The sequence below is a fragment of the Gorilla gorilla genome, chromosome 1, assembly GCF_029281585.2.
Source record: "Gorilla gorilla gorilla isolate KB3781 chromosome 1, NHGRI_mGorGor1-v2.1_pri, whole genome shotgun sequence".
Taxonomy (NCBI): Eukaryota; Metazoa; Chordata; class Mammalia; order Primates; family Hominidae; genus Gorilla; species Gorilla gorilla.
The window spans coordinates 30288369-30311987 of NC_073224.2; the positions used below are offsets into that span (position 1 = coordinate 30288369).

At 35.2% G+C, this 23619-nt stretch overlaps 1 protein-coding gene across 9 annotated transcripts in view; it reads right to left on the bottom strand.

Moving 5' to 3' along the window:
* The window catches only part of ESRRG (estrogen related receptor gamma), a 591615-nt gene that overhangs the window by 207797 nt on the left and 360199 nt on the right, over positions 1-23619 (bottom strand). Inside the window, exons 1-2 of one of the 9 annotated variants that reach the window (XM_063708074.1) lie at positions 9453-9763; positions 8895-9013 (exon numbers count right to left, since the gene is read on the bottom strand). The exons of 4 other annotated variants lie outside the window; for them this stretch is intronic. Coding sequence is in view for 2 of the 5 variants with exons in the window: in XM_019030532.4 (XP_018886077.1) it covers positions 1750-1820 (71 nt within the window). In the remaining 3 variants the exon portion in view is untranslated. Of the gene's footprint in view, positions 1-1749; positions 2080-8894; positions 9054-9452; positions 9764-17632; positions 17841-23619 lie in introns of those variants that run through there. 4 more of the 9 variants (XM_004028399.5, XM_063708076.1, XM_063708075.1 and 1 more) reach the window with 4 other exon arrangements.

Consider the following 23619-nt stretch of genomic DNA (forward strand, 5'->3'; position numbering starts at 1 on the left):
ATCTATACATCTAAATCTATATGCAAATCGAATGCTTTCATGCATTAAAGCATTCCAAAGCACCCAGGACCAAGGGAGCAGCAGGTTCTTTCAGATCCTTCCCCTGTTACTCTTCTTCTTTCCTTCTATTTATTTATACTAGCTACCTAAATAATTCACACTGCCTGCTTTTCAGCCCGAATGTTCCTCAGAAGAGGCCTACAATGAGCTATTGCAGTCACCAGATGGACTCATGAATGCAGCAGGTGGGGCAGATGGCAAGGCGCCCTGTCTGATGCTGCCTGCCTGGGCATGGACTGCCTTTTCCTTCCAGGTACATTATCATCATCCTAACACTGAGCGGTGTGTAGTTTGGGGGTGGGGTGGAAGTGGGGCACTGGCAAATCCTTTACATGCAATACTAGAGAAATCATAAATTACCAGCTGCCCTCTTCCTCCTCGTCCCCCACCCCCAGCAACCCCTGATGTTTCATGTTGTTGCTTTGTTAGTGAGTTTGTCTTTTTTAAGACTACGGTGAAGGTTTCCGAAGCATTCTGGCACTATACATGACGAAGAATGCATCCATTTTAAACAGTCCACCTCAGCTTTAAAAAGTGAAGAGAATTCAAAGGGAGTGATATGGGAAAACTCAGAAAGACTATGGCAGGGGTGGGGGGCTGGATAAAGCATGTTCACAAATATTTTGCAAAAAAACCCACAAACGAAGCAAAAACATAGGTGAGATGACTCAGCTCATGTCTGCAGTGCTTACATAAAGGTCCTTTGCATATATGGAGTGGAAAAGATAAAAACCATATGTTTACAGCCTTTTGATGTTGCAGAAAATGCTGGCTGTGCCCACGTTGCAATAGTTCTTTGTCTCATATTTCTGGTGTCATTTCTAGAAGTGTGACATTTCCCTTCCAAAGTTTGCAATCCTGTAATACTATAACACACAAAAAACTGCATTGCATATCACTTGCAATTGGAAACTTACAACATCATGATGCCAAGCTATCCTGAGACAAGCACTCAGTAACATGTAGTATAAATTTTAATTGAGCATAAACACTTGACAAAAACTCTCTCGAGATATTTCTGGCATATTCCGATTGGCAATGGTGCCCTGATACCATGATTTTAATCCTTCTATAAACTTAACTGATGCCAATATAAATCTTATTACCTAACTTCACTAATCATCTAATTAAAAACATCTAAAAATGTGAAAGACAATAATTTTAATGACCTGGAGCAAACCAATCTGTATCTTCAAAAATAAATAAATAAATAAAACTCCTAAACAAAATGCATCCACTGAAGAGATGCTGCAAACAGAGAACTGCTTTGAATTCAATCTTTGAGTCCTCAGGCAAATTGAAATCCCAGGCTTTTGGGAACTACCAGGCAGTGTTGCAGGAATGCTGGACAAAGACAATAGCTGTGAGATTATCTCAAGATTAAGGGCAAGGTTTTCTTATAAAAACTACTTTTCAATAGTCATTTACTTTGACTGGAATGAGTTTACTAATTCAAACCTTTCCCTCAAAATCAAACAACACAAACCTTCTAGAGTTCAAACAAATCCTTCTTACCTCCTCTGCTACCTGGGAAATATACTGTCTTACATGATCTTTAAAAGCATTTTTTTTTTCTTTTCATTAATCAGTCTAAAAAAATCAAACCATATACAAGTAATGTTGAGCATTTTAAGATTTAATGGCAACTTTGGTGATCAAGTCTTCACAAAGAAAAATAATCGGGCCCACCTTTTAGCTGAAGGAACACAGGCCAGATCAGACTTGACTGCTCCAAGACCCCAATCACATTCTCGCCACATTCAGGATCTAAATGCACAATTCCTAATTACATTCATGATGGGAACTTTACATCAGTTCTAAAAAGCCAAAACCAGAAAGTTAGGGTGAAAGTTGCAATTTGCTGAAGTTTTATGTAAAACTACAGCTACTTAAGTCCTGAATTTATTTTATGAAGACTGACTCCTTTTTACATTGGAGACTTAGGTATGAAAAATCCCATTTTTAAATGTTTTACATGCATTCACATATTTTTATCATTCATTTCAAGATCTTAGTGCTTAAGACAGTGTCTCCACGCAGCCAAATACTTTTGAATGATCAAGAAAATGCAGTTTAATGCACTAAATTGATAGCTTTAATGATTTTAAAAACTGCAAAAGAACACATGTAATATTTTTGATGCAATGTGAGACTATAAGCAATTAATTTGACACCAGAGAGTTGGTTATATGGAATACACTTCAAAATCAATTTTAAACTGATATTTTCTGATTTTATTAACTACCATTAAGCTATGTACCCATAACTTAATTACTGTACATAATGGAGGATACTTTAAAATACTACACAGAAGAGAATAAACATTTCTTAAGAAAAAATACACTGGAAGGCAAGTGGTGTTAGATTAATTTTTTAAGATAGCAACTGTGGAATGGAAACAATTTGTAGAATTTATGTAGTTCATAATGGTTTGAATATTCTTGGTATATTCAACGTGTGTTAAGACAGTCATAATTAAACTGGTAGGCAATATTACTTCTAAAATAAAATTAGTAGCAAAGTCTCAGAAAAAAAGCCATTTAAAAAAATAAAAGAATAAGTGTAAATAAAGAATGAAGAAACTAGTATGTAATTACAATTTAAGCCTGGAATATAAAAGATAAAAAAAGTAATATATATTACCAAGATGCTACTGAAAGAGAATTATAAACAAAATTTTAATTTTTTACATTTCAATAGTATTCTTTTAGTTAAGTTTACATTATATTCACAAATAGATCCACCTTATATAAATGTCTACATTTGGACACATTTTTGGAGTGTTAGAAATCAGTGTAATGACAGTGGTCATTAGAGAAATGCAAACCAAAACCAAAATGAGATACCATCTCACGCCAGCTACAATGGTGAGCATTAAAAAGTCAGGAAACAGCAGATGCTGGAGAGGATGTGGAGAAATAGGAACGCTTTTACACTGTTGATGGGACTGTAAATTAGTTCAACCACTGTGGAAGATAATGTGGCGATTCCTCAAGGATCTAGAACTAGAAATACCATTTGACCCAGCAATCCCATTACTGGGTATATACCCAAAGGATTATAAAGCATTCTGCCATAAAGACACATGCACACGTATGTTTATTGCAGCCCTGTTCACAATAGCAAAGACTTGGAACCAACCCAAATGCCCTTCAATGACAGACTGGATAAAGAAAATGTGGCACATATACACCACGGAATACTGTGAAGCCATAAAAAAAGGATGAGTTCACATCCTTTGCAGGAACGTGGATGAAGCTGGAAACCATCATTCTCAGCAAACCAACACAGGAACAGAAAACCAAACGCTGTATGTTCTCACTCACAAGTGGGAGTCAAACAATAAGAACACATGGACACAGGGAGGGGAACAACACACACTGGGGCCTGCAGGAGAGTTGGGGGGCTAAGGGAGGGATAGCATTAGGAGAAATGTCTAATGTAGACGACGGGTTGATAGGTGCAGCAAACCACCATGGCTCGTGTATACCTATGTAACAAAACTGCATGTTCGTCACATGTATCACAGAACTTAAAGTATAATTTAAAAAAAAGAAATCAGTGTAATGACAATACATATACATGCAAAAAGCTTACATTTGCATGTGTTCAAAGAAGAGTTATGCGTATGTGCATGTGTGTACAGATATATATGTGTGTGTGTGTGTGTGTATATATATATATATATTCAATTTCTCTAATTAATTAAATTGTTATTTTCTTATTTCAGACCTTTTCCTGGATATGGCCAAGTCTGAAGTTTCAAAATGCATGTTATTCTGAACCTAATAAAGAAAACATATATCCAACCTTTAATCTAATATATACTAGAATTAGTTTAATTTAAAAAGAGAAACATACTTTTAAATGCCCCCTTCTTTTTGCCAAACAAAATATTCACAAAGTGACTCAAATGCCATGATTCAATGCAATGATCCATTTTCTGAATTAATACAGACCCCTTTATTAACTATGATTTTTTTGTCAGCTTTTTTTTTCCTATGTAGGTAGTGCTGATTTAAAAAAAAAAAAAATTGGAGGGAGTATGTATACTCTCTAATGAAATTACTGATTGTGGTTTGCTGACCTCGGTGAAAATATAAATGAAGTCACATAATTAAACACACAAAAAAATCTTAGAATAAATGAAACAATAATTTTTTTTAGAGCTGGAAAATACAACACACCAAATTTGTAAATAAGGACAGTGTCTTTGCAATATTAACCTGTAATCCTGGTTCAGGATTTACCTAATTTTTGTTTTATTTTGCTTTTCTCTTCTGAGAGTCTTAGAAGAATTTTCTGCATGTGTTTTGAGTTTATAGTTTTAAAAAAAGAGAAAATGAGTGCATGCTCCCTCGCATGCCTTCTCTGCACCTAAACAGAGCCGTTTACATAGCCCATTGAACACTGTTTAGTAAACAAGGCGGGTACAAGTCCAGAGTGGCTTCTATCTTCCAGTCCTGCTGTCTTTTTAAAAAACAAGGCAGGGGTTCTGTTTTTAGTACACACTTCGGTTCAGTGTTAATCCTGTTTTATGTTGTTCACACCTGCTGCTGACTAGCAGCCTGCTCATGGGCTGGGGCTCACGCTGCTCAGAGAAATCCCACTAAAACTAACGAAGAAGCTGGACAAAAGCTACTGTACAGAGCTGGAAACAAAGCCTTCCCAGGGTCCAGGAGACAAGAGAAACAACCCCACAACATCTTTTCTGTCATTTGCAGATAAGGCTCCAATGTCCCAAGTTTGCCACTAAACAAAAAAAGGCAACCAATTGCTTTTTTTTGAAAAGTCTGACCGCCATTGGGTTATTTATATTCCTGAGCTTTTTATGTCTTTTGGTAAAATTGATGCAAATACAGTTTTAAAAAATGCTGTTGTAATCAGGTGTACATGTGAGTCACTACTTTGAGTCCTTAGCAAAAGAATCTGTACTTAAACATAATTATTCATTTAAAATACTCCATGGCTAACCTTTCTACTCATGGAATTTTGCATCCAAAGTGAACAGAGAATAAATATATTCTGCCATTGGTGTCCATGGTGTGACCAGGACAGTGACTTGTGTACTAAGACTGCTCTCTTCCCACCGCCCCCACCCCGCTGCACTGCATGCGCCTAATAGCAAACATCAAAAGGAATGATTTCTTTTTTGATCTTAGTACCAGCGATAAATCAAATTCAGTGCCACAGACAGGGGGGAAATGCACTACTAAGGGAAAACTCCAAGACTGACAGTGGGACCAGGCAGAGGCATTCGCTCAATCAAGTTTCAGTAAACGATGCCCACCCTTCTCGTTGAAACAAGATGTAAGCTGTCGTGCATTTACCCAGAATGAGAAAAACGTACTGAGTCCTGACGTGACCCTAAGTTAAGAAGCCCTTTGTGCTGACATTTCTAGTGGTGGCATCAGAGCCCCTCCCTCCTACCTATCGACCGAGCCAATTTCCTTCCTATCTGGGAGCCAGGTTCTGCCGCAGGTGGGCAAGGAAAGCTCCTATTGGTCACTGCAGGACAGCTCCAATAGGAGCTGCACATCTGGGGGTCAAATGGTGGCTCTGGGATCATTTTATTACAACTCCTGGAGCACCTTTCCTGACTGCAATAGCCAATAAAGCATCCTCGGCTCCACTGCCAACTCGGGCAGTTCTGCAGCTGCCCGCTCCACAGTGGTGCACAGATTTCATGGAGCACAGTTTTAATACTTCTCTGGGGGAAGCACAAAAAGCACTAACTAGCATATTAAGGTTCTCTTAACGAATGAATGTGAGGATGAAATATTTGAGGTGTTGGTATCTTTTCCCCAATTTGTTTTGAAACCCTTTACCCTTAGCAATGTGCTCTTTCTAGGGGGTCACTACTGTGTTCTAATAGGAGGTTTCTCTGGCATTTGTGACATGGTCTTCCTCAGCAGATGCAAATTTTACATGGATTCTCAAAAGCAGCTAAGCAACCACAGAAGACATATCAGATAAATGTATACTTTTTCAGTGTGTACAGTACTTTATACTTGGCAGCTCTTTAATGATGTTAGAGAAAAGAAGTTGCTAAAAATGATATTATAATATACTTGGTATAATTGTAGATAGAATTCATGTGTCTCCCATCATCTGTGACAGCCCATCAGAAAAATAATAAAAAAAGTTGTTGCTTTCAATTTGATTATGGAATATGAACGGCAGAGAAATAAATTCAATTATTGTGTTGAATCATATGAAATTACTGATATTTGACCATTGTTTGACCTACAAAAATGGCAACTTCACATGATTCTTTCTAACATAATTAGAATTCTATTACCTTGCTTTCATTCAAAAAAGTCTGATGTTTCATCAAGGAATTTTAAGATTTCAAATTTGACCTTCCTATTGCTTTTTCCCTCAGAAAGCCATATCAATTTTTTAATTAATATCAAAATGAGAGAACTTATCTAAGTCTATTTTAAGACTGGAACCTATTAAGGGCTTGGGTACATAGGCCCTAGTGGTAAACATTTCATGTGAAATGAAGTTTTTTGCATGTAAGAACATTTACGTATTCAATGGAGTGTTTACTATATGGTCCCCTTTTGGTGAAGCCACTTAGCAATGCTGTATAATGGAAGAGCAAATGCTTCATTCCAAGTGCCAAGACTGCACAATAATGGAATATGATAGAAAATCTTATCCTCGAGGTCCTTGGCTAAAGGATTTGAGACATGGATAATTTTTTTTTTCCATCGACTTTGTAAGTTTACTCAGGACAAAAAGATTTCAGTGTATCAGCAGTAGTGGCGGTTTTCAGATCAAATGATATTTAGTGTTTTGCATGTAGTATTGGCGACGTGATGAATACCCTCAGATGAGAAGGAGAAAAATATAAGCAGCTGTGCGCTTGATCAAGGTGCGCTACCTGCTGCTGCCTCCCAGCACTGCTGCTAAGCTTGCCCACTTCTGAAGACAGTGAAGACCACCTTATTTTGATTATAGTGCTTTCCTCGGGCAGGAATTTTTATTTCCGTTGAATCTTAAACCATTACATTTCCAGTGATGCATTTTTACTTTTACAATTGACATCTTCATAAAAGAATGAAACCTTTGAGCAACAGCTCAAAAGCATGAAGGTTGCCTGCAGTAAGTACTTAAATTATTTTACACCTAAATGGAGCCCAGTTGTTTTTAGTTAAAATTTAATAAACCTTAAACTGATGACCTTTCTTCCACAGAAAGGTCCCGAGTTGCAAAAACGAACTTTCCAATGAAATATATTTTAAGGAACTAGTGCTGAACAAAGGGCTATTTAAAGCTGAACGCTTTGTCAATTTATCAGCTTGTGAACATTCTGTTCCTGAATTCCCCACTGCTGCTGAATGTATAGAACGGTGGTGCCTTGCTTAATCGAATACTATTGATTTGAGTGTGTCACAGTGATCTCATTGAGAGTAATCAATAGTAATCCAAAATCAATCAATCTGCTCTTGCACTATCATTTATCAAATCTGAATACGCCAAATTATTTGTAGGCGTCAAATTACAAAGAAGAGAAAATGGCAGAACTGGGAGAGTTAATGGTTTGTATTGAAGAAAAAAACCAATATCTCTTTTTTCAAAGGGAGGTGCTTTAAGATGGACTATTACTTGGACAAATACATTTATCTTCTCATTAAAGAATCCTAACTTTATAATTAATCTCATTCCTTTCTTGAAAAAAAAAAAAAAGACTTCTCCTGTAGGAGTTTGCTCGTTCAGCACAACTCACAGATGCCCTAACTTATTTAACCAGAGCACACTAGCATTTTACAAGTCTGATCAGCTAAGTTTCAAAAACCTGTAACCCATCTGCTGAAAAAAGAGGGAGACTGGATTGACATAGGGCATAACTGCATCTTCTAATATCAGAGATGATGTTTAATAGAATTGGAGTGGAGAAAGGAGTACTTAATTTCTCCAGAGAATGTACAGCAGAGACGCACCTGCTTATCAAAGAAGCTGCTGTTGATGCTGAAGTTTCTTTTATCAACATATTCACCTGTAATTTCGTCAAGGTAATAAATCCCTCTACTCATAACAGCACACTCAAAAGCACCCCTCCTATTTAACTTGAATGAAAAAAGGCACAGAGTGTCTAAAACATTTACTTTTGCTAATGTAACAGTGTTGGCATTTTACTTCATTCCTGATAAGCTGGTGCCAGTAGAAGTGATTATTCTTTTCTTATTCAAAGCCTATCAGCATTTCGAAAAGCTCTCTCAATCTTATCAGGTGTATGAACAGCACAGTTAACTGAAAACAGTTTGTACTGCTCCTCTCTCTTTCTGCCAAGCTATCTGATAAACCCCCAACTAACTAACTGTATTTACACACAATCAAACATAAGTTGTATCTTCTATGCACTATAGCCAGATTCCAGTTTACCATAGGTTTTTCTGCTGTGACATTAACTTAGCAAAAATGTCAGCCTCCAGTATCCCAAACTGACAACAATCAAGAAAACACTATAAAAGCACTCAACTAGAATGCACTACAAACAGAAACAAAAAGAAAAACAAATATAAAAAGGTGAAGGCCATCTCTTTGGAATTCAGAGGGAAAATGAAGTGTACTCTGTATGCAAATATGGGTGAATATCATGCACTTACCTTTTACCAAAGTAAATGACCCTTTAATAAAACAGATGAATAGAAACAGAAATTGTAAAGGAAAATACTGCTGGGATAGAGGAAGGGAAGGTGTTTAGGAAAGTGTTTTAGAACTTAGCAGGCATTCCCCCCACACTTCAGGTTATCTCAATGTGGCAGCAGAGAAGTTCTATAACGTAAGCAAAGGAAGACAATAGACAATATCACCGAACTTACCCCAGAAACTGAAGACAAGATAGAAAGCAAGGCTGTCACATATGGTGACCACATTCTCAGGATAGATTTTCCAATCATTAAAACCCTCATAAATGCTCTAGACATTAAAGTTTTGTTCACTATAAGAAAATAAAGAAATAAAAAAATACAATTTGAGTTTTTAACCTCTTATTATTTGTCTTATTATTCAGACTTAACCAACTGAATAGTTCAATATAAAGGCATGAAAAAAGAATCATCATTCACATTAATGTAAATAGATGATCTGTTCTCCATTTCTATCTATTAAAAAATGCTTAAACTAGGTCATGGCTCATACGAATTGAAAGACACACCTAATCATTTACGGGTAGTACTTTGGAGCATGAAAGATAACAATGACATTTCTGGAGCATAAGAGAAATCAGAAATCTACTTGAATGACTGAGTAACAACAAATTCCTGACCCTAGGAAAGAATCTCTGCCTGAGCTTCTGTGCATAAATTGTCCATTTGTTCCTCACCTCCCTTTGCTGAATGACTACGAGAGAACAGAAAAAGGCGGCCACATGCTCCCACCTGAGCCCAACTCCTGATGCTGTCTAGACTCCAAGAACAGAATGAGCCTTCCTTTAGATGTGTAGAGCAATAAGATGAATTAGCCAAGTGTGTAGTTCAGTACAATTCAGCTGATGGTTGCTTTTCCATCTGTGACACTATGATCCCATGACTGATGAGGCAGGTCTCATTCAAGTCTATGGATAAAAGGGATGTTTCCGTCATTTCATAGGACCCAGCACCAACTGTAGACAGTCACTTTTTCATAGGAAAAAGACATGGTTCTCACCAACCATATACATCTTTCCCTTTCTTTGGTCATGAACAGTTGGTTACGGGTATGATATTCCTCCTCAAAATATCTGATCTGTTTTAATGGATTAATGGCTGAAAAGAAATTAAAAATTATCAGAATATTCTTTTATTTATGGGAAAATGAATACAATTTAACATGCCCATCTTACATTTTTGGAGAAGTTAATGTACTAGGATAATTTGGAATTATGGAGGGCAAAGGGCAATCAATTGAACAACCTCACAGTTTCTTTTTTTTCTCTTTAATGAGTACCTCAGACTATAATTTTTTATATGACCTGTTATTTTGGTTAATTTTGGATGCAGTTCTGGATATATGACTAATATGCATTTACTATTATTTTCAAAGCAACATAAGTTCTTATAAATATTGTTACATAATAACTGCCTTGAAAAGCATCCTTTTAAGATATTTTAACTCACATTGTGAGTATGAAAAAAATATATATTTCTTTAATGAGTGCTTTGTTCAAATTCTCAAAAGCCATGAAAAATGAGTAAAATCTTTCCAGAGTAGATGAAAAAGAAATTAACATTTACAAAGGTATTGTTGTGATCATGGAAAAAAAAGAATTTAGTGTGCTTCTGCCTATTTTCTGTACATAAGTTCTTAATTTATATTTTATTTTTCTTTTGTTTTTGCATATTGAATATGCCATACAAAAAGAAAGCGTAAGATTTTTTTGTTTTCCAGAAAACGTATGCAAAGTGCAACAAAAAGAGGTGCCCCCTGATAAAGGTGGATTGTCCATGTTCCTTTGAATTCTTCACTTCTTTAAGTTTTTATTTACTTCATAAATAAGAGCAACTGAGGTTCACCACTTCAGAGACTTTTGTCTTTCTAAACCTATTTTACTTTCAAGGTAGTAGAAACATTTAAATGAACCTAATTTATTTTTTTCTTGGAAACTTATTGTTATCTATGCTATCTGTATTCCTACAGTTCATTTTTAAAGATAAGTAAGCAAGCAAGCTGTTTCTTCATTACATTTATACTAGCCATCAATCTGATATGAGAATTTATTGGTAGCTTCCCTTTTATTTAGTACCATCTTAGCCAACTGTTTGCAGAAAAGGTGTATAATGAAGCAAAGTTAAATTGACATGTCTGTGATATGCCTGACAGCCCTCAGTATGCCCAATATTAATTTGTTTTCTTTGGCTAGGTAAGTCCTGCCAAAGCATATTACACATAATGTGTACTTCCAACCAAAATGATGAAAAGTATATATGAAATTTTGTTTCACTCAAAGAAAAATGAGAAGTCACAGAGGAATATATATGACAAAGATTATTTTTTATAATTAAAATATAAATGTACTTTTCAGTTCTTCTTTTAGAATTTAATCTAATCTGAAGTAGGCTCCCTGTAAGTTTTGGCAATTTAATAGGTATTTAAAATTTTTTAAATGCCAAAACCAAGTGTTTTCCTTTTCTATATTGTTCGAAAGAATTCCATATAGCCATAGGTTGTATTTCTAATTGTTAGTGTTCCGTGGTTTATAGCTACATTCAAATGCACATATAGATCTTTGCCAGTATACTGAAATGGACTTTAACTGACCAGAAAGAAGCCAATTTCTTTAAAACTGTACCTTTTCTTTCATTGTTTTGCCTTAGTAAGTTACCTTCCAAGTATACATGCATTGTCATAAATTAAAATGACATATCATTTGAAGAAATCAAAACATCAAAAGCAAGTTGTCCTCAAACATTTAAAATTATTTTTAAACATTATAAGGGGAAATTTGCGTATATACACACATATGTACAACACTCAATAAATCTAAACTCTCTCAATTCAATAGTTTTGGATAATTGAGTGGAAGATACATTTGGAAAATCCTGGATAATGGATTAGAAAACACATTTGGAAAATACTGAGAAATATTGTCCAAATCATAGGACAAGAAACATGTGTCACTTCTGGAAAGAAAAAGTAGAGTGGAGAGATGTGTGTGCTAAAACTCTGAATGGAAATTATTTTACTAGCTAAGGTTTCCTAGACCTTACAAAGTACAAGACTAAAAATGAACTTGAAACAAGAATAAAAGGCCAGGTAAATCCTTCAAAAGGCTGTCATTTCCCACCCTCAGATAATAAAGGAGCTAACTTTGATCTGATAGATTGGCATAAAGAAGCGGTTAGCAGAATTTTTAAAAAAACACAATAGCAGTAAATTTGTTAAAATGTTATGCAAATAAATAAAGGTAGGCAATGAATCTAGGAATTTTAAAAAGAATATGAATTAGAACAAGAATTAGAATAGAAAAAGCAATTGCATAAGTGCTCTCTCTCAACAGTCATTTACTAAGTAAATTCACAGACTTCTAAACTTACCTCTTAGAATAAAATTAAATAATTCTGAAATCTATAATGTACTTTATAGAAATATAATACTTATTAATTTTATATATTTGCTTTTAGAAAAAGAGCAAATGATATGTTTATGTAGTACAGATAAATGAAATTCATATTTTGCATTTGTTTGAAAGCTATCATGCTTTACATTAAGATGTATTTGTCAGGCCCAATTGGGTAGGAAAAGAATGTAGCCAAGAGCGAATTCACAATTGTTTCTTGGATATGGGCCCAAACCATTAAATTATACATTTAATATCAGTAGTTTCTTTCCTATTTTACAAATTATTTATGATTTCCAGATACTGAATACATGAATGACAATAATGTGAAAATTCTAAAATCAGAAACAAATTGACTTACTAGGTTACCTGTTACCTGTCTAATACACAGTAGTTAAATAAACTCAGTTTAAAATCAGATCTGTAAATACCTAAAATACCAATTCCAGGTTAAAATCATGCCTGGCAAATTTAACTGGCAACTAACTGATTAGAATAATACTTGAGATCTACTTTATTATATAAATGTACATGAATACTTTTAGCAGCATTATAAGTAATCCTATAATCTACATATACATTACCTCTTCCCACATACATGCATATTTCACATGCATACTATACATGCACACAAATATACTCCTGGGTATCCTATCGACTGCTTTGAGTTTTAAAGTACCATGTGTGTATTTATTTATTAATCATAGTATAGATCATGTATATCCACATATACATGGCTATCAAAAAAATCAATGACAAAAACATACAAAATGCAATGGAAAGATTGTCAAGCAGCAGAGATGCTTGGTGTCATCCTTGCACTATCAAATATACACATAAGTATGATTGGAGAAAGAGAGGCTAAATATTTCACTGTCAGAGAATGTAGAGAACTGCAATTCATTCTATCTCTTGTGCTTTAGGACAATGACAATTTAATACAATGCCAGTGGATGTAAAAGAGATAAAAACGGAACAAACTGGGCCAGTGTAATCAAAGATTTTCTCCAGAGAGCTGGCTAGGGCCGGAGCTCATACGCACTTAAAACAGATCAACATTGTATTGTTTCTCTCTTCCATGAATTTGCTATGAAGCAAAATTCAGAGCAAAGCTTATCTGCTGCAATGACTCTAAAGTTCTACTGAGATCTCTCAGATCCTCTCCTCTTATTTCTAAAAGCTGGATAAGTGATGCTAAAAAGTTTATTTGATATTAATTGGTTTAATAGAAATCATTGCTATTAATTGCCATTTGTATGAAAAAGTATCTCTCATCAGCATATAATTTATTTTATAAAATAATACAAAGCAAAACCTTCAGTGCTTAACATCACTTTACAAGTAAGACAGAGAAATATTTTCTTTAGTCATTGAGCTAAAACAAATGTTGAGGAATTTTTCGTAAGTGATACGGACTTGAGATTGGGCATTATGCCTACCTTCCAAAAGAACGGCTTCTTCTTTGTCTGTAATTCTTGCAGGAGTGAGGTATTGCAAAAGTATTGTTAAATAGAATCATAGAGAAGTTAGCTTCCCTCTTTGATGAATAGCACCAGGTATCTAAAATTAATTGCAAAAGTATGGCCCGGCTAATGAGATGGTCCTTATCTTTTCTCAGCCAGGAAGCACAAGTATTTTTCTGCTGGCTCAATATTTTACAAAAATGCCTAAAGTGTTATTAACTAAGTAAGAAAAAAACTGATTAAAATACCTCAAAGATATAAATTGTTATAAATTGTAAGCTCTGAAAAATTTAGAGTTAAAACTGATTTCCTGCATTATTTTTAAACCTTCTTTTCTTTTCTTTTTTCACTTTAAAAAGAACAACAACAAAAAATCTTTCCTCCTGCTTCTATTAGCATTTTTAAAAGCTGAGTTAATTATTATTCTTTGTAAAATGGCCAATATATATTACAGGTCAGATTAAATCAAAGAAATATATCAAATGCCATCAATTTAGGGAAAAAAAACAGAACAATGATACCTTATTTGGGGAAAACACTAGAAAAATGATCATCCATGCAAGAGAATTAATGGATATCCACAAGGGCTTTGCTAATAACATGGGTTAATTACCGCTGCAACACACTAGGCTCAGTAAATAAAGCAGCAGTGCCATAAACACATTAAGATGAGAAACCATCACTGTAAGAAGAAATAGCCAACACCATCACCCTTAGCTCTGCCCAGGAAACGAAAGCTGTTTCTTAGTCCTTTCTATAAAAAAGGGATTTTTAAATTTACCACCAAATGTGTATAGGGTAATACATAAATACCCTGACACAAAGGGCTAGTGGAACATGGGGTACCCATCATTTATCCACCACTCCCATTCAATATATATTTCATTAACTCAGGAACAGTTGTTTTTTTTGTTGTTTACTTCAAGGAGAAAATCATATGTTACATAATACTAGTCATCTGGCCATTTCAACTATATATAGTTTGGAACATGTACAATGATTATTAAATTTTTAGGAAAATAGAATTAATCCGCTCACTTTAGTAATGTAATGGGCAAGGTTACAAAACTACAGCTCAAGAATGCTCACAACTAATTGCAGCTGGTTGTCACTTCAAGCAGTTTACAGAGAAATCATCTGAAAACTCCACCAACACCACATACCTTTAAGGCTGCAGGTGTTTTCAAGATTTGTAGGGAAAAAAATAAAAAACAAAACATGAAGAAAAGTCATGTGAGCTCCAAGTCTAGAGTTTAAGTATTCTTACATGAAAAAATAAACTTAAAGTGTCTGTTCAGAGTTCTCAAATAATATCACATCTAAAGTGACTTGGCCACGCTCTTATCATTCCCTAAGAAAAAGGCATCCCCTCTGATCTCGGCTTTTTTGTTGTTGTTACTGTTACTGTATAAATTTTTCCTTTCTGCCTATTTTATCACCTATAATTTGACATTATGGAATTACTTTGGGATTGTCTTGTTTTTTAATTAGTATAGATTTTAAAAAGAAGAGATGAGAAAAAGAAAAAAGATGAAAACCCTGAAACAGAAAGAGTGAAACATACAAAATAAAACTTGTGTAGCTCCAAACACGAATCTTAAAACACGAAACTTAAATTTTCAATGTCTGGACTTCAGTGATCAGGCTGAAATTTACTAAACTGTTCCCTCCTCGCCTTGTCTGTTTTGGAGTGTTTCAGTTGCCTTTCCTTCTTCCAGCAGCTGTGACAACTGTTAAAACAGTCAGTAAAATTAAGTCCGCTCTATAATCCTGTAGTCAATGTTACATTTTAATCAGAGGTTGAAAGAGATTCGTGTGATGAGCACACTCATTTAGAATGATTAGACTGACACATATGTCAAAATGAGCAGATATATTATTTTCATCTATTTATGCTATCAGCTATTACTGCTATTAAATGTGAAACAAGCTTTCAAGTATTATGTTCCTTAATGTGCTGGCACATTTCCTAAAATAAAAAAATACATAGTTAGAGGTTAACATTTTAAGCTCTCTTAATGGTGGTCAATAAATGGTATGAATCTTTTTAACAGCCTCCAAAGCAGAAAGTGTCCAATATTTTCCTCTAAAACTGTATAACTCTGGTTTCATTTCTGTGTATACACACACGTGATGGGGTTTAACCCGGTACAATTACTATGAATATTAATAGCATGTATAAATTCTGTGGTTTATTAATTGAGACAGAGAGGCAGATGCGTTGCTTAGCGTTAGATCTTTCTGTCTGTCCAGTGAACCACGTAACCATCAGAACCGCATCCAGACAATAAATCTGTATTTTTTAAAGATGACTTTTAATTGAGCCCAAAAGAAAGCTAGTTTGAATCTTGCGCCAAAGCCAAAAGGACATGTGCCTTGACTTCATTTAAATGCATCTGCTTTAAGAGGCTTATCTAAACGAATTATTCAAATTAGCTATAAGAAGTTAAATTCAAGGAAACTACTGCAAAAAGAAGCCTCTGGGGGATTTTTAAAGTTTGTTTTCTTTATTTATTTACAAGAGAAAGTTCAGAATCTGGGCGTGCTTGGATAAGACAGTCTTCCTGACACGAAGACGTCTTAAACTCTCCAATTCTACAGCCCGAAGTACACTAACCTTCAAACTACACTCGAGTGGGCAGTCCTACCTTTGTTTATTTTTCATTTTTATTTTTACACATCTTAAGGTTGTTTCTTCCCTTGAGTGTTTCAAACTGATGCAAGCACAGCCTTATAATCTTTCAGTTCCTCCTAAATCCATCTCTTGGCTAATATTCCCTGTGCGAGCATGGATGTGGGTGGATGTGCATGTGTGAGCGTGCATACACACACACACTCACACTCACGCTCAAACATACAGGAGCAGCCACTGAGACTGCAAGTCACTTTTCATCTCTTACTTAATTACAAAGCAATGCAATATGCAGTCACTAAGGACAGCTAGTGGACATCTACCTATAATGCACTACCTCATCTTCTAGAGTTTGATATTTTCTTCACAATCTATAGAGAGAAATGTTTGCCAAGGGCACTCTTTTCAGAATTATAACAGTTGGTATTACTGTAATGTGAAAGCAAAGCAATATAACTGACTCAACAGAAAGGGAGATAAACCAGTGACAGCTCTCGTGATAGACTAACATTTTATCTTAACAGTAGGTTGAAATTAAGTTTATCACCTACTCATTTATACAAAAATGCCTAATTTACTTCTCATACCCCCTACTCACTCCCCCCCTTTAGTAATCTAAACATATATTTCCATGTGCATAAAGATATCCATAAATACTAATTAAACTGCTTGTAAGAACGAAAGTACTTTTCTATATTTTCTGGACACAATAAACGAGACAAATCCACACTCTGAGCAGTATTTAAGGGGAAAATTTTAAAGTCACTACTGTTTCTTCTTTAGTTTCCTCCCCCCCTTAAATATTTATAATGTGTGAAAATCTCATGTTACTTAATGGACTGATTTGTCAGTTAAGTGCTGACTTAACGCTAACCATGCAAATAACATTGTTCTAGCTCAGAATTGCATAGGGCTAGTTTTTAAATTGTTCTCTGAAGGAGAATTAGTAAATGTGCAATTTTGCCTCTAACTCTGCGCGGTAAGAAATGACAAGGAGCTGAAAATATCTGTCAAACTGCAAATACATAAGAGGCACTCAATAGTATAAATCATTTTGAATATTGTATTTTAAAACATCTTTCCTTGGGAAAATGGGTCCTAGTAAAAGATGCATTTTAACAGTTCACTAAGCATTTGTGCCAAGTGCCTATTCTTAGCACCTGAATAAGAAGTGACTGTCACACAGCTGTTTTACTGACAGTCACTGAGCTTTGCCTCAAAGGTAACATTGTAGTCAGAGAACAATTCTCGACTTACTGAATTAGGAGATCACCCTCAATACAAAAGGCACAAGACAGACACAAACAAGCACTCGTGCACACAAAATACCCAGGGCATTACCTGAATCGTGTGTAAAGATATAGTCTCTCCGCCCCAACCCCCGCACCCCCACGACGAGTTTAAAAAGGAAAGAAAAAAGGTACCTACTCTTCCTCGTAGTGCAGGGAAAAAGATTCAGGAAGGCAAAGTTCTACCGAATCCATGTGCGACCGGCAACCATTATTTGTGCACCCCAGCTATAAATCAAAGTTTCCTTGACAGAGCACAGTGCAATTAACACAAATGTTCTCCTAGTGACAAGCCTATAGGCACAGCCAGTTGGGACCAAAGCTCTCACACTCTCCTAATCAAGGACTTAAAGCCCCGATTGGAGCTTATTAATATGAAGTAGGGCTTTACATATGCAGCCCCACCGGCCCAGCCGCGCAGCCGATTGGGGGGCCTCTGCCCAATCAGGAGGGAGGCAACGGGAGGCTGCACGGAGCGAGAGGAGCCAGGCAGGTAGGCAGGGTGCAGAGAGCCGAAGGGGGCTGGAAACTGAGAGTGGGCAGAGAAAAAGGGAGCGGAGAAGGGAGCGATTGAAACGCTCCCAATACACACTCTCGGGTTTGATTTTTTTTCCTCCCTTCTCTCTCTTTCTTTTTTTTTCTTCTGGGAAGCTACAAAAGAAACATAACTAACTTAACTCTCTAAGCACTGGAGGGATTTGCCTTTGATTTCTAACCTAAGATCTCTTTTGCCTTGAAAAGGAGAACTCACGCAGACTCTCAGTTAATTTGGGAAAGGATTCTGCGGAAGGTAGAGAATTAAGTTTGTCCTGCCGTTGTCTGTGTTTTTATTACACCGGGGGCCGCTGCTTATTTGGTGCTGTACTTTCTCATGTATTCCTAATCATGTGTTTTCCTGTTTTCCTGGTGTATGCTGGGCATTAAAAATAATAATAATAAAGGCATTCTTCTAAATTGTTTGAGCATGTGAACTGGGATCGTCATCTCTGAGGTGGAATGCAGTTTTACACAACTACAGAAGAGGAGATAGTGACAATACAATTTGAGAGAATGCCTAAGTAAATTATATGTGTAAACCTTTCTATACCTGCGACTGTCTCTTTACATATAGATACAACGCATAGCTTTTCAAAACAAAGGTAAACAGCCGCAGGACAAATTGGCTTCTTCAGTTTTAGGGGTGGGGAGACTGAGGGCTGTGGGGGTAAATAGCGAATTAAATCTCTCTCAATGCATTTTGACAAAATAAAGACAGCATTTTTTTTTTTTGTAGGGAGAGCATTACTAAACAGTGCACTAAAAGTATTCTTAATTATATGTATATATTTCAATACAAGCTTCCAAACTAGGAGGCATATAATTTTATATATGATTTTACCCAAAACATCCTGCTTTCAAATAAAACACAGTGTACATATTTGTTTCTATACATAAGGCACCCTATATGCTTTAAAAAAAATCAACCCAGAAACATTTTATAAACCATCACACAGTCTGGTCACTATAAGAACTAGTTTCAAACAGATAATAATTTATAAAACTAAGAATTCTCAATCAAAAGTGTTCAAAAAAATAAAAATAAAAGGAGGATATAAGAGGACAAGTGTGTTTTTTCCTCCTTCAATTGTGTATACCGTGTCTTTAATTTCCATATAACAAAGAGTTTGCTTAGGTCTTATTTTAATCTACAGGATTTTTTTATACTAGCAAATGTACATTGGAATAGATACCAGCTATTTATGGCAAAGAGATAACTGCTACCTTATGGAGAGTGAAAAACCCACAATTTTGATATAATTCAGCTCTACTGCTTATCAACCTTTTACATCTTAAGTCCTACATGATAGAAATAGTATAATCTTTGAGATCAAAATAAATTAGTTCAGATATTCATCGTATGTTAAATTCACTAAATTAGGACTCAACTCCCTTAACCCTCTCAAATTTTCTAGGTCTTTAAAAAAAACAAAACACTAAAATAGAGCAGCCACATTAAAATTCAGAATATAAAAATGACAGACATGATTTGGTCCCCCCACAGAAGAAAGCAATTTCACTGCCTTGTATTTGGCTATATCTAAGATATAGGCCTAATTCCTTTTATTTGTGTTCTAAATGCATACAAAGTTTCTAGATCAGAACTCACATAGCAAAAACTGTGCCTCAGAATACTGTATAAAAGCAGGTAGTAAAAGCTTAATTACCAGTAGCATTATGCTGTCTATATTGTTAAATGTGAACTCTGCAATTAAGATGTAAATTTGGTTGTGAGCAGTGAATTAAAAGAGCTTTGAGATGTAGAAGAAAATCCAAGCATTCTGCAGACACTGAGAGAAAAAAAAATTGTCTATTCAATGTAAAATAAGACATGTAATCATTTTACAATTAAAAAATAAATAAAACAGGCATTTTGCAAAAGAAACATGATTTTTCTAAAATACACTCAAAGAAATATGGAAGCTAATACTGCATTACAAAGACAGAAAAACATCCTTTGATTCATATGATTACTATCATGATATCTGAATAAACTAAAATTCTCAGGGTAATTAATAGATTCAATTGCACGTACTTTAAAAAAAGATACACCAAAAAAAAAAAAAAAGAAACTTTCCTTCTTGCTTTGGCTATGGATATTTATTTAAAAAATATAAATTATTTAATGTACTCAATGCATCTTAATGTACTCAAAGAATGCATTCCGATTTTGCACCGGTGCAGAATCCTGTACTGTGTTCAGTTTCTTTGCATTATGCTGTGACAGAACCTCTTTATTACTCCTTTGAAATGGCTTTTTAAAGACAAGATTTGTAGTGTATTTACCGGTGGACCTCAAGTCACCAAATTTCGTACAAGTGATCTTTAATTTCCCATCATTTTCTTATTTCCCTTTGGGTACTTATTTGCCCTCATTATGATCCATTTGACTTCACTGGTGTATATTTTTAAAGATATTTAGACTCATGCGTAAGTCATTTTTCTGTGCTCACAGAGATACATGTACAAACATACATAGTGTCATCCCCACTGATTTCACTAACCATATTTCATCTATGCAAGGTGCAGTGTTCACTGAGCTCGCTGCTTTCTGAGTGACCAGATGTGTACTAGGTTTGTAGACTTGGATATTTTCCCCTTGGGATCAAAGTATCACCTGTGCAAGTCAAGGACCTAAAGACTGTACTTACTGTCTTGAATCCAGTTTAACCAATTTAAAATTTTTTAAAAATCCTCTTCACTAAACTTGTGAGACAGCTTCCAGAATATTTTACAAATACACAGCTCAGTCATCTCAAGAAACTTCCCTGGTCCCAGATTTTTCTCACCTTGCAGGAGAAAACAATGGATAATCATGGGAAATAAATGCACCATGAGTAATACTGAGCTTAAACCTTCAAGAATCTCAATTACAAAAAAAATCTGGAAAAAAAAAAAACAAACAAACAGATAAACAGCCTAGGATACACATATATTCCCAGTCTATACACTTCACAATCTTACCACAAGGAGTCTACCCAAATCAAGAAAAACTGAACCAAACAAAAGGATCTCTCATGATTGTTTCACAAAGAATATTAATAAATTAGTTAATATCAGTCTATTATGCATCAGGCTCTTAGTGTATGCATAGTTTCAATCTCTTCTTCCTTAAACAATGCAGTCATAAATATCCAAACAAATTCATTCTCAGTCCCCAACTAATGCACAGTCACCAAGCAGAGAATATACTTCATTTCTATTTCAAAGAACAGAATGAAAACAAGCAAAGCTCAAGTGGAAACAACAGGAAGATTCCTATAGTCATATACACCAGACATTTTATTACATTTAAGTCAGAATCATTTCCTGCAACATTCTAACTAGGAATTCTTATGTTGCTAGAAGGTGATGAGAAATGCTTAGTCTTGCTGTTATTGCATATTAATAGCTATTTTTAGCTCCTACCTTTCTTTTCTGAAAATTAACAGGGCCAACCTTCATTAAAATGTTCAAGTTTATCACTGTCATTTTTGAAGCAGGTTTTTATTTTATATTACACATTCATCATTTACTAAATATGTAAAACTAAACAAGGCATAACAAATTTAGATTTTCAAATTGCCTAGTAATCTTTCCTCAGGATTATAAAATCTTTGAAAAGCTGTTTAACTTTTTGAACTATTTTCCCTGCTGTTTTAAATGTATCATATATAGTATAATATACCATCCTACAAAAAGCAAACCAAGACAATTACAAACTACTATCTTTAACTCCAAAAGACAACCTTGGGAAAAGAACCTAAAATGAGAAGCAAGGCACCAGGCTCCCTTCTACTCCTCATGAGCTGTGTGGCCATGAGTAGGTCGCCTCACTTATCTGTCCCTCATTTCCTCATCTGAAAATTGGGGTTTCTTTTGTGCTATAAACCTGCTTAAGAACACACCTTTCCCACTGAGAACATGCAGACTTCTTTCGAAGTCAGGATGACTACTTTACACTATATTACCACCAGCCCTCTATCAATTCGTCATTCCTCATTTTCTGTTGCCTTTCATTTCTAGGGCACAGGCTTTGATATTTAAATTATTGTCTCGATTGGCAAGAAGCAATCATTTCTACTGAAAGTGATCGCTTCCACAGAAGCACTAATAAAAACCCTTCCTTTTGACAAACCTCTTGTCCTATAAATCCATCCCATTCCCAAATTATGGAGCCTATATATAAAAAAAGCCCATTCTCTGGGGAGCAACTGTCTCACCTCCATAACACACTAAACTCTCTTCCTACTGTTTGTGAAAGTTGGAGGGGGAAAAAAAAAAGAATCAGAGAAAGACAGAAACTAATAGAGGCAATTCAGTTTCTGTTTAATTAATTCAGGATTATTTCACCTTCGTTTTGTCAAACTAATAATACACATGGTGAAATGTCAGTAAAAATTAAATTATAAACTACAGTAGCTCCAATGGGAAAACTGACTTTAGTTAGGTTGTATTTCCATCATACTTACCCTGGTAAGATACCAAATGCATTTTACAGTATCCTACAAGCTTTCTATAATCTGCATGGCATGTATTTACAGAGCAACAGTTAACGTTTTGAGATTATACATTAATAAATGAGTTGCAGTTATATTCTTTCCTGAATGTTAAGCACCATGAGCTAGATGCAGAAAACATTCAAGGTCAATGTCCCATTTTAGACCTTTTGAGGCAGCTGTAATATTATGATAATCAAGCTTAAAATATTCCTATAGAAAGAGGAAATTAGCCTTTTCACTTGAAAGATGACTATGATAAACAATAAACCTAAGAGAGGACAAAATCCCTATTTTTAAAAGCCATAAATTGTTGACTCAATCATGTGTGTGATAGTGTTGTCCAAAATAAAGGGTAGCTTAACTCTGAGAGGAAGGTGGCGGGGGCGGGTAGTGGAGATAGAGAAGCAGGGGGAAGTGGAACAAACATGACAGATTCCAGAATAAGCAATCCATGCTTTGATAGCAGTAAAATGATCAAATTACCCATCCTAACCACCCCATTCAACATATAATATATTTGAGTCTAAAAATATATATATCATAAAACATCAAAAAAAGCACAATGTATTTTTTTCCTGACATATATGGATGTTCAATACAAATTTAAAAGCTCCCTTTTCCTGTGGCTTGTGTTAATCCTTTTGTCCGAATTTTCAAAGGACTAGTAAAAAAAAAAAGTAAGATATTAACATCTGGTATCCATATAAACAGGTTTAAAGAGTTATACTTTTTCTGATGTTTGAACTCTCTGACACACTTCTAAGATTTCTTTTTATAAATGACTATGTTTGATAAGAGTCCCCTTCCCCCAACCAAGGCAAATTAATTAGAGATGTGTGTTTGTCAGACCTGGAAGAAGGTTTTAGAGCAAGGGATTACAGGTCATTCTGGAACATGCCTTGGGTTCAGATTCCAATTATGAGGGATGAGGCTTTGTACTGGAGTCAGCTTCACCCATCTTAATCTCAGTTTCCTCAGCTACTAAATGGGAATAACAATAACAATCGTATAGAATTCTTATGGGGATTAAGCAGGTTAAACCAATTTAGCACAATATCTGGCCCCAGTTTGGGGACCATATGATCCCATGGGCTGAGGAAATTTTGGC